The 13,068-nt window shown below is 31.7% G+C and overlaps 1 protein-coding gene across 11 annotated transcripts in view; it reads left to right on the top strand.

Annotated features, from left to right (window-relative positions):
• Positions 1–10,073, top strand: part of Wdr62 (WD repeat domain 62) — an 84,352-nt gene extending 74,279 nt beyond the window's left edge. For 4 of the 11 annotated variants that reach the window (XM_040718322.2, XM_071890460.1, XM_040718320.2 and 1 more), the window contains 4 exons: positions 50–190; positions 1,731–2,214; positions 2,720–3,248; positions 8,926–10,073. In XM_040718322.2, the coding sequence (XP_040574256.1) occupies positions 50–190; positions 1,731–2,214; positions 2,720–3,248; positions 8,926–9,273 (1,502 nt within the window). In that variant the 3' untranslated portion in view covers positions 9,274–10,073. Of the gene's footprint in view, positions 1–49; positions 191–1,730; positions 2,215–2,719; positions 3,527–8,925 lie in introns of all 11 variants that reach the window. The other 7 variants (XM_071890461.1, XM_071890462.1, XM_071890459.1 and 4 more) reach the window with 3 other exon arrangements.
• Positions 10,074–13,068: the final 2,995 nt, after the last annotated feature.

The raw sequence follows: 13,068 nt of genomic DNA, 5'->3' as shown, positions 1-13,068 counted from the left end.
CTTTGCTTTGTTTAGTTTTTATTTGTAGATTTTTTTTTTTTTTTAATAGTTGATGATTGTCGAACCATTGGCAATTTTTCAAATTCTGAAAGAGAAGATCTTGACTCTGGTTTGAGGCGAACGTGTTCGTTATCCGACCTCAATAAACCCATTGCTCCAAGGAGAATTCTTCCAGCACCTCCAGCAACTGGTACGACAATCATGTTTTTATATTATTTGTTTCCCTCTCCTTATTTTAATTTCCTACTTCTCTTCTGCCCTTACTAATTCAATATATATGTATGTATGCATCCGTCTCTATTTATCTCTCATTTCATCTTCATTTTTTCTACAATTTATTTATTGTAAAGGTACAAGTCAACAAAATTATACTTTTCCCCATAAATTATGTAACTAGACTTATTTCGTATCAAATCTGGAACATTATATATTTTTCCACTTGAATTTAAAGAGTTTTTGTACAGCCTTTTTGTATGTTTGAGTCAACTTTTGAGTAAGGTTTTTTTTACTTACATTGTAATAGTTTAAACACAATTCAATATCACTGCTGAAACAGACCTTTTAAAGGCAAATACTGTGGGTTTTTCTTTTTAAATGAAAAACCAATAATTTGATCTGTGTAGTTAATTAATTATTCCTGCTTCAAATGGATTTTTTGAAAGAAAAAAAACTTCAAACAAACTCCTTAACTCTCAGTTACTGACCCTTCAAATACTTATGCAATTACTTCTCTGGGATGTTAGCCACCCCAACAATAAAATATACGTTTTTGCAATATTTTATATTGTATTATGTATTTGTCATTAGTAGCTGATGTATATAATACTAAATATAAGTTAGTTGTAAAAAATATGACCTGTCGGTATGTTTTAAAAAAACCCTGAAAATTAACCTGGTCACCCTGACAGTTAAAGGAATTACGCACAAATCCTACTCCGTATTTAGAGAGGATTTAGGCAGAATTTACTAGGTCCTCTATTCTACTCTGATTTGAATAATACTCATAACTTTTCTAGAAATATTGAGTTTTACTCTTCGTGTAATAGTGATTACTTTGTAGTTACATTTTCTCTCTGTAAGAATAATGATGACAGCTTTGAAGATAAAAGTATTTATTTAGGTAGCAACTACAAAAAGTCTCCCTCTCGTACATTGTCATATTTTTTACAAATATACATATAAACAATTTAAAAACAAATTGAATATTTTATTATCATATTTCATTCCTCTGAATTTATTACCCTAACAGTAGTTGAAGAAAATGTTTTTGTTGACTGTAAGAGGATTCTAAGCTATTATCGAATAAGATATATTCTGGAAGTATATGATAACTTTATAATTTACATTGAAGGTGCAACAAAAATATTACTATAATTTCTCATTTTTGGGGTAATAAACACCCCAGAGAGTTACGAAGGGTTAAAGAAAGAAGGATCAGATGATTTAATATGAAATAGGTAAAAACCCATATTTGGAAAAATAATTCAATTTCCCAAAAAGTAAATAATTTTTCAATGGATTCCTTATTTATTTTTTATTGTAGAATTTGCTCTTTTTATAGAAGAGTAAGAAAGAACGTAGAAAAATGCAAATCGATAATTGTGATCGGGGTTCAAATACTCATTAAATAGAATTAGATATGGAACTTGAAAGTTGTTTTTCATTTTTGACTTGTACTATTAAGGCTAAATGTTCATGTGTTTAATTGTTATTTATTATCTTTAATTTAGTTTCGGGTAAAAAGGTGCAATCATCCTCAAAGCACTGGAAATTTTATCCCTCCTCTCAAACACAGCATCAGTACCAGCAGTACCAGCAGATGCAGCCACAGACAACGAAGACCCTCCATGGCCCTCCTATTATTCATGATCGTCCTATTGCAAACCGTAGTAATAATTATAAGAATCTTGGTGGTAACGCTGCATATAAAAGTGGCCCCGAGTTCATATATGGAGAGGACGGGAGTGTCGTTCCCTCTTATATGCGCTCTACCTCTGCATCCGTCAAGAAAGAAAAACAGTATCCTCTCCATCAGTCCAACACTATTCCTCGCAGGAAATCATCCATTGGGCAAATGTCATCCCAGTCTACGTCAGATTTGAGATCCACAAAGGAAGGCGGTGGTGGTTCATCATCTAATCGCATAGAGGATTCCAGCTCTGAAGAAAACTCTGATCGTAAATCTGGAAGACGTCGATCTAGTAGTCAGGATCGGTAAGTCTCAATTAAATCAGTATATATGTTCTCGTACATATTAGTGTTGTTCGGTATACTGGTACTATTGTGGTAACAAGGTACTGAAACGTTTAAAACGTGATGGTACCATACACACGTGGTATAAGAACCGTTACTTGAAGAATTCTCCAAATTTTACTAAAAAAACTTCCCTCTCTGAAAAGCGTAGTGGACAATGTGCAGGGGAATTTTTTTTATCCTCGAGTGAGTATGTAACTCAATCTAACTAACAATGGGAAGAAAAATAGCCAGAATGAAAATTGCCTTTTACTAGTAAAGAAATAGGTTCCCAAATTTCTTAATTAGCACCTTATCAAACAAAAATCCTGCGGATTCCCCTGTAAGTGTATGAAAATTGCCCTTAACGAAATTATTGCTTAATATTTTGAGTCAAAAAGTACGGAAATACTGATACCTATTTGGTGACAACACTCTAGTCTAACAACAGAAACAATTTTTATCATTTATGTTTATTTTTTTACAGTCGGAGTTCTTCCTATAGAAACAATGGCTCTGAAGGAGTAGGATTGAACCATGAGCATCGAGCCCGATCTGAACGTGATTTAAGCAAGGTGACAAAAGTAAAAGTCCGAACAAATTCAAAAGAAGACTCTTCCTCTCTGGGCGTCGGGGGACCAACGCCCTCCTCTTACTACAAACAACAAAAAAACAAGATGAAAACGACTACTCTCATTGTGAACAACAACGATGAGGACAATGGGTTGAATATTAACCACAACAACAATAACGAGCTTCGTCTTATTCCTTCGACTCGAGTTAGAGAGGATATGCTTCATTATAATCAACAGTCTTCTCCACTAAGTCGTGGTCTTGTGGATAAGACTGCAGCTGCCTTAGTGCACGCTGCTGATAATTTAGTGCAATTATATAAACGAATAGCCATAGACTATGATTTGAACGACAACATGAAGTCGGAATTGTTAGCAAAACTTGCCAACTCTGCTGTAACTGCTCAACAGACTCTCAATCCAGTCCATCCCGGAATGGCTCATGTACAATTATCATAATACCTAATATTAGTAGTTGTTGTTGTCTCCTATTCTCATTTACTATAAGAGCAAGTTTTAGACTGTTTGTTGTTACTGCTGGATAGATCCCTACCATATATCCTTGTCGCCATACTTCTACTACTACAACTCCTTCCATCACTTCCACTACTTTTCCTTATTTGAAAAAAAAAGTGTGTAGTACGTAAATATGTAGTTGGTAGCCCTGAAGGGAGGAGAACAAGAGTGTTGTTCAATCCTGCTCATTATTATACTCTGTCGTAGTAAGTTATTGAGAGAGAGAGTGAAAATCAATCTTTCTCTCCTCCTAACTACTAACACAAGATGATGATTCATTTTTTTGCCTACAAATAATAGTAATGCTGGTGTCAGGTAAACTTTCTGCTGTAAAATTTGAAGAGTGAAAATTTACCGTGGGGAAGAAAATTACTCGTCATATAAATAATATTATTCTCAAAACCTTTTTCTATGGGATTATTTGAGGGTATATTAGAGAAATAAGTATTTGATCCCTCCCCGATTTTGTAAGTTTGCCCACTGACAAAGAAAAGAACGGTTTATAATTTTAATGGTAGGTTTATTTTAACTGTGAGATACATTATATGAACAAAAAAAAAGTGCTTGAAGGTAGAAATATAGTTTCCAAGAAACCTCCCCTCAAGTATGGGGTGAAAATAATATGTTTTAAGTGTCTTTAACTGGTTAGGGAAAAGGACGACTTGACTGTATCGAAGGCAACAATCTCTTTCCCCCAGGTACGACCATAGTTACAAAGGAGTAGGTCAAGAAGAATCACATTAAGATCATGGGCCTAGCCAGTTTCCGGACCTCACTCCCTTAGAAAATATTTATCAGTGGACAAACTTACAAAATTGGCATGGGGTCTTTTCTTTGACGCCTAATAACTTCTAGCAATACTTGGTAATATTGCTAGTAATTAGTTAAAACATTCATATCTTGCTTTTACCAACGTATACTTTTTCTTAAAATTATTCTCAATGCAATTTAGAGCATATTTTTATCCCTAAGTATGCCAAATAGTTAATATCGTACAAAATCAATTCATTGGTTTTGTAAGATATTTTCAGGACTGTCTCTGAGGCCAATTCATGATTATCTTTCATGGTTGTTGTAAAACATTTCACAAATTTGTTTATAAGTGTTATCCTAACATACATTAAATAATCCCCTCAGATCCCAAATATTAACATATTTGGATATAGATATTCAAATCAAATGATCTAGAAAAGTTAAATAATATTTGTTTTAAATATCTTATTATATATGCAAACATCATGGCGGCAAATTTTCCCATGGTAGATTTCATAGCAGCGAGTTTTCCTAGATCCCATTCATTAATGCTTCTTGTTTGTTTGTTTGTCTCATAACTGATAAAGGTGGTTTCTTGGCACGTCATATTTTTTTTTTTTTTTTTTGTGAGAAATTTCTTTACTTTTTGTTAATAAAAGTAAGGAAATATTTATTAAACAAGTGCAACGCGTCAAATGATGAACCTACCTTTACTTATAAGTAACACAACTCTTTATTAATCCATTCTAATAAGAAAGACTCCCAAGACGTTGTTCTTTCCATATAATTAACTATTTGACATACATAGTATAGATCAAAAAATCACTGAGGTTTTCATATAACATGTGGTTTTTTCAACATAGTTTCTATGAAAATCAAAACTCGAGCCTCCTTGAGATTTTCTTGTGTATTGTTTTTTAAAAAACTTGCAAACAGAAATCTTTGTATTTATAAAAATACATAGGGTTAATACTCAATCATCGTTAACCATCATAATATCATCAACTAAAAATATAATAATTCATGTTTATGTATTTGCTTCAAATTCTCCATACCTCCTCTGTAGTAACAGGTATGGCAATGATCAGAGATTATTATCTCTAATAGATATAATTTATGCTTAAACTATGGCCTTCAACACAAAACGTTTTCTCGGGAAAAAACTATATTTTTCCGTTTTGGGCTTGCATCCACACGTAGCTAGAGTTCTGTTGCAGCTAAAACGATATTTTTGTAAACGACTTCTTGAGTGGAAGAATTTGAAGATGTCGTTAATTAACTGGTACAATCTTCTTGGACAAGTTGCAACTTCTCTAAGCAAATCGTACTACTTCAGAGGATGAGTTAATTTTTTCACGTCGAATGCACTCACTTTTCCTTCTCCAATTATAAGATTCACATAAATATTCTTAACCAGTTCGAATTAAGCATATCCTCGCTTGTACGAGTAACTTTTTAAATCTGAATAAAATATATCTTTTTTTTAAAATTGTGTGGACGAAACCTAAATGTATAAATATTCTATTTTTAGTTGATGATATTATGATAGTTAACAGTGATTGAGTACATCACCTTGCAAAACTATATAAATAACCAAGGACGTTCATAAGTCAGAAATGGCTCATTATCGCCTAATCCGCAAATAAGCTCTTTTTTAGACGAGTATCGAGTTTTTGATAATTAAAAAACACTTGGGTATTGCTTGCAACAAATCACTAATAATTATCCTTGTTTGTTTGTCTGATAACCAAGAACACCTGAAGGAACACAAAACAAGACTACAAAAAGAGTAAGGTACACTCCTGTTATGTATTCCTTTGTCTTTTCAACTTCTATCCTGAGAGAAAAGAAAAGGGAAGACAAAACAGGGGTGTGCCTTACTCTTTTTGCAGTCTTGTTATGTGCTCCTCGCTGGAGTTTCTTACTGATAACACATTCTTTATTAATTCATTCTAATTCGAAAGAATTTCAGCATGTTTCTTTCAATGTGATTGATTGATTGTCTGTAGATACATATTATATCTATTTATATTAATTGTAAACTAGCGGTTGGCAACCTTGAGATCTTTATGGACCTCTAAATCCATAGTATTATCTAATAAATTTAGTGGACCCCTCACCAATCATCTTAACTTATAACTTTCACCCTTGACAACCATATATTTGATGAAATTTTTCAGGATAGTAATTTACCCTAAGGCTACTCTCTCATAAAGCTCTTAAGCCGCACTATCTAAAGGATTCTGAGAAAATTCCCTCCTAAAGTTTTTATAAATGGTAATGTAACTATGATTTTTTTTTTTTTTTACAATTATTATTAATTAGTATTAACTCATGAGAGTTCTAGGCTCTACAGACATTACCAAAGGCGAAAATGTATGCGGATAGCTTATATGTGAGTACATTTGGGGTAAACTACATTACTGAAAGGCTGTAAAATTCCCTTGTTAGTAGTGTATGAATAAGTTAAATATTATTCAAACTTTAAGCTATATTGGTAGTGTAATACTTTCTAAGTTACTTTTACTGAAAACCATAAAAATTGAATGTTTTATGATTATTTAAACATATTTGGTTTTTATATTTCTATTTTTTGTTATTTTGACGACGTCATTATGGAAGATCCATCTCTCAATTTTCTCAGCAATGTAGATATAGGAGGCACTTGAGTTATAACTTCTTTTTTTAAACCTTCAAAAGCTTTAAGCAAACCTGTCACCATCGAGAAAAGCTTTTTGATTGATAGGATGGACCTAGAGGGCATGCGATAATTACTGGAGTCTGAGTGATCGTTAATTCATCAAAAAATATATATCAGTTGGTAACCTGAAAATATTTTTATGTTTTTTTAAAAAAATTTTATTTCCACTTTTAAAGATTCAAATAGTGTTGGGTTTCGGTCTAGATTGTGTTATAAAAGAAAGAAAATAGTCGTATGTACGACCTTTTTTTATCACTGAATAAGACATTAATCTACAGTTCGGGTAAAAATTTAGTTCCAGGTAGATCATAATTAATACGCTATTTGACGGATGAATTTGACCAAATAAATCAAGTGACCCTGTATCAAAACAGACACTAAGGAAAGAGGTGACAAATATGTCAATGGAATGAAAATTATAAACTTGAATTCTGATAGGTTTAAAAGTATCTACTGTGTTATCCTCATTTTTGTATTCGTTCATTGTTAGGGGTGGAACTTTGGTAAAGAAAAATGACAGTTTTAGTACCCTCACACTCAACAAATGTCCCATCCGTGGTCATTTTTTGATCGAAGATAAGTGAATATAATTGACATATGTTATTTTGTTTCATTATCATTTCAACCGTCATGTCACTTCTTTCCTAAGAGTCTCTTTACTTGTATCTAAAAGATAATTATGTATAATATGCTTTGTAATAGGTTATTATTTACGAATATCAAATTTGAAATAATTGCCACAATTTTCTACAGACATCCAGTTGCCAACCGCTATAATACCTAAACATATTGCTCCATCTTTCAACTCTTCCGGAGAAAAATGAGCTTGCTTGCTTCCTTCTTTTATTCTTCGCAGTTGCAATATCTCCATAAATACATGATAACACTCTTGCTAGCTCTACAAACATAATTAAAACTATTATCCTTTAATGCAATAAGCTACTAAAATTTGCACTTATTATTAATGTGATGTAGGGGAAGAAAAAAATAATATAATACAGTGGAACCCGATTAAGGCGTCAAGGCTGCTTTTCACACGGATATTCCTTTATAGTGGACAATTATTAAAGTCTCGAATTAGTTATAATTAGTGTTGGATTCCAGACAAAGTTTTTTTTTCTGCATAATTTTCACTTAATATGTTTATGTGCTCTTACCTTTTCAATAGTACATGAACTTTTTTTTTTTGCATGGATTACATAACATCCGGATAAATTATTGACTTCTAAAATCACACAACCCCTCTAATATAACCATAACTGTTTTTCTTCGATGAATTATTTTATTTTATCGTTAAGGTGAAACATGAATTACTTTATGTAAAGTAACCTTTAGATTAAAAATAAGTTCATCAAGAGACATTCTTCTCCAATAGAAATAGAATATGATGAACTACGTAGGAACTGACAGTATAAAATGTATATCATGGATCAAAAAATGTCTTCCTTAAATGAGATTTAATAAGAGGTATTTCCTCTATACTCACTAATGTAAGACTTAGGGGATTAAAATTTAGATATGAGAGGAATAGAAATAAATTAAATACAAAAATTAGCTCTTTCTTCGATTAAATTGAATCAAACTTGATAATTACTTTTGGAGTACTCAAAAGTCGGATTTTCCCGCAAAATCTTTCAACTTTAGTAAAGTCGAGTTTTTTACGCTTTGAGTATTATTTGAATCCAACACTTCTTATAACAGAGTATTTAATTAAATATAGGGTGACCAAACGTTTTCTATTGCCTGAAAATATCCTCGTTTTACATTCTAACTGAGGATTTTTATAAATTTATGAAATATTCGGTGTTTAGTGTGACAAATAATATAAGATTGACATAAAGTAAATTTATAACTTGAAAAAAAGTCAAAATATATTTTCCAAAAACAATACAAGATTCAAAATTTATTGATACTCTATTAATTTCAAAGTATATATTTAAAAGGGTCATTTTTCTTACACTGATTCGGCTACGTGTGTATTCTTTTTTTTTTTTTTGGAAATCTAAATATGGTCACCCTAATTAAATGGATATATTTTGATGCAGACAGACTTTATTAGTTCCTCTTTGAGATCCGTCTTAAGCGGGTTCTACACTACACTGGATTTTTGTTATGAATAATATACATTAATTATCTATTTCTCTTATTTAGGGAGAACTTGCAAGCGCGGCCATGTCAAGTATCAAACAGATTTTAAGCAGCAAGCAAGGACCTCATGACAGCAACAGTGGGAGTAGCAACAGTTATTCACGAGGTGGTAGTGGTGCCAACTGTTCTTCCACAGATTTAGCGAGCAATCCTTACTTTATGCACATGATTGAAAATTATTCTAGTATGATGTTGCAGAATCTGGCGCATCAACGACAAATTAGGGATGGGGACGGCGAGTTGGAACAACAACAACAACATAATCCAAATAGTAGAGGTCAGCAACAACGACAGCAACAGTCAGTTTACAAATTTTCAGATCATTCTAACCAAGGACCCAGTTGGTGCTAGTTAATCATTATAATATAATTATTTATTCATATCCAAAAAGTAGGAGAAAAATAACCAGTCCAATTTTCTTGAACCAAAATGTGATAACATATTTAGTTGTTATTATTTTCTTTTCTTTTTTAGATGGTTATCAATAGTAATAATACCTTATTTATTTGTGCCATTTTATGCCTTTTCTACTACTATTTTGCACGACACTATCAAATAGGAGGATACAGAAGCTACAAGCTAAAAAAAGATTAAAAACAAAGCCTTAGAAAAATTATTATAATTATTATGATGTTAAACTTATATTATTATGTTCTTCTGCTAATCAAAACTTATTATTTGAAAGAACAAAAAAAAATTAAAATTAATGTCACACATCCACTATTATTAATGTACCCTTAAAATTATAAATATAATAGTTTTATATTTATATAATATAATACACACACCATTTGACATTTTTTTATAAATAAATAAATAGTCATAGCCTTCTAGTGCCATTGAAAATATATATTTATTGACCCTGTATTATTATTTGATTAGATTATTAAGGATGAGTTTAATTAATTATTATTATCACATATTTTATCTTAATATTTAGTTGCAATGACGATGTCATTATGGCTCGGAAGTTATAAGTTCTACCTTCCTTATTAGTTATTGTGTTAATCTATATAAAAATAAATAATAGATCATCCTTAATGAATTAATCAATAATGATTATCACTCCCTCCTAAGAAGAAAAAAACTAGTTGTAAAACATTATTTAATTCACTTTGCAGAAAATAAAGGTTATAGTAATTTAATAATAATATCGAATTTGTTATTGTCTTAGTATCTTTGTAATTACTCATTTCATTCGCAGTGTACAGGCAAACCCGTATTAAGAGCTCAGTCAGAGGAAAGTGAAAAAGCGACCGCTTATTACAGGTTATCTCTTAAACTAAAACGACGGTAACTCCCTTTGCGGACTGCTACTATTTTATTTTCTCAGGATTGGATGATTGCATCTCCAATACATGCACGTATTTGAAGTCTGTATAAAGTTTTGCAAATTTTTGCTTACTGGTCTTCTAACGTAGAATACCAGTGTTGACCCTTAGAAATCGGTAAAATATATAGATTGGAATTCTTCCTTGATATTCCCTTGTGAGTTTATCTCCCAATTTTGTAACATATAATAATTAATAATGATAACTACGCACTCAACCAAACATTAAAATAAAGAAAAACAGCAATGGACAATAGTGTACGTAAGTAAGGCCTTAGTTCGTAGAAATGAAAAGAAATAAGGAAGAAATGCACTGTCCTTCTTTTAGATGCACTTGCCTTATAATATATTTTGAGCTTAGAGGTAAATAGGACAATAACCCTCGTGAGCTAATTCGACTATTATATATAATTGGATTGTTTTCATCTTTAAGCCGATTGTTTATTTGATATGACTTACGAAAGAACAAATATAATTTTTACATACACCTAATCTCACATTTCCAAATAATACATCATTGATACTTGTTTACTTTTCCGGAGACATTTTTTTATCATAGAGATAAAATACATAGAGGAATTATGTGAAAAAGTAGTTGAACCCCTCAAAAAAGAAGAATAGTTGACCAAAACATTCGAATTGTAATAGTTAGGCAGATGTTAAAAACATAGAATGTGTTTCAAATATTATTATTGTTTTAATGTTGATTGTAATATAATAATGTATTACCATAGTTATATCAATTTAGAGATGGCAATAGGTTAATAAAGTATTTTTAAACGAATCATTTTATGAAGTAGATTAATATTTATTCCAATTTTTAAGTTTAAATATGATTTTATTTAGTCTTTCAAAATATTCATGACGGATTTGGGAGATTATTCTGACTATAACTCAAATTATGAGTAAAATATTATTTATTCTTAAATTGAATAGGATTCGTGAGTATTCTCCGAACTTTGCTCCCAGGAATCTTCTCACCTTCACGTTTTCACAAATAAAATTAAAAAAATCCACAGAACCTGCGTTCAATGAACGGAACGTAATTTTTTTTTAACGCTAAAAATAAGATTTTAACGTTCCGTTCCAATAGTACTTACAAAAAGTTCAAGAAATCAAAGTTTACATATTTTTTTAGTCTTTTAAATATGATTTAAAGGGCCGATAAAGCAAAGACGAACGCTTTGGATAAATATTTTGAGGCACAGTGGAAAGGGGGGGATGGTTCCTAGTACTCTACTTTAACAACTCGAACATTGAACTTGCCCAGTTCAATAATTCTAAATCATTGGGCTGGGACTCATCATTTGGCCGGAATGTAAGCAAATGGGCCACTAAATATTTTAAAAATTCTGCTCTTGTGTTTTGCAAGGGCTACAGTATAGTCCTACTCGAATACATATTTTCTTTCCGGGTAGTTTGACTTCGCCCAGAGCAGGACCACCTCCTGGAGGATGTACTGGTACTCCTTGGTCCGATTTTCAGGATCCAATACAGGGGTATCCTCTTCATGTGTGATACCACGATTCCCAGCGGCATTGCAGAGGCTGGGAACTTAGTCTGATTGATCATCAGAACCTCATTGACCGCGTATGTGAGGTAGGGGTTGTTCTTGGAGTTACTGGACGAATCCATGTTCCAGTTTTTCTTGTATTGTTGATGTACTGGGTGCGAAACAAATCGACTATACTTTGCCTTTTGACCTCCATTTTGATAATGAATTAACCGATTTTAATCAGTTATAGCTCATTTGAACCCTAATATTCACGGAATTATAGTGTTAAAAACTATTGAAACCTAGCTCTCAAAGGCCTCCCTGACACTATCAAATTGGAAGTCGCGATTTGCTATCGTATAGTGTATATCATTGGAACACGAAACGGAACGGAAATAATGGCTGAACGAGGGGAAAAAATGAACGGAACGGCAAAATAGTGGAACGCTTACAATCCTAATTTTATTTTCTGCGAATATATTATTTGATTCAGGTGATGAATCAAAGACATGACCATTAATACATTGAAATACCTTATTATTTTTCTTAAATGTGATATTTTTTACAACAACCATACTAATACTATAAAATTGTTGGGGCTTCTAAAGGAGAAATACAATGTTTTTGATTGTTTTGGTCAACTATCTCTTTCCTCACGTTTTCTGTCGCAACGTCAAAGAATTTCCCCAACTGTTGCTCAGTATGATAACTTTATGTATTTTATCTGTATGGTTTTTATCCATAGAATGCACGTCAATATCTTTATTGTATAACGCAACCTTTACGAAAGAAGGAGCCAAAATCAGTTGGCGGTTAGCTAATACTTTCCATACATGGAATTATTATTGCTTAAGAAGAACTAATTCTAAATCAACGTCAGAACACTGATTTGGAGAACAGAAGAAGAAAAATCGACAGTCAACGGCACGATACACTATATATTTTTCTGTTAAAGAAGTAATGCAGTTAAAAAATGCTTATAATAATTAAAAAAATCATTAGGGCGAACAATTGTTCTATTTTTACATTTGGTATAGGGACTTTCTTATAAATTAATAATGAAATGTTCGATTTTATTGAGGGAAAATGGCGCATATTGAAAATCGACATAAATAGAAAATAAAATTCAAATTAAAATAAGGACATAATTTCAAATTATATTTTTCCTAAAAAAATAATCAATAACCAAAATTTCAAAATACTATGACAAGTTTTCTCTCTTCAGAAATCATAATAAGGATAACCTTAGCCTGGCTGGAATATATTTGTAAGTAAGGTGAGGGCAAATTTTATCATGGTGACGGCATTAGGAGCGAACGAA

Source organism: Lepeophtheirus salmonis, chromosome 8 (genome assembly GCF_016086655.4).
Source record: "Lepeophtheirus salmonis chromosome 8, UVic_Lsal_1.4, whole genome shotgun sequence".
Lineage (NCBI taxonomy): Eukaryota > Metazoa > Arthropoda > Copepoda > Siphonostomatoida > Caligidae > Lepeophtheirus > Lepeophtheirus salmonis.
The sequence above is the reverse complement of the archived record's forward strand: the minus strand, read 5'-3'. Positions and strand labels throughout refer to the sequence as shown.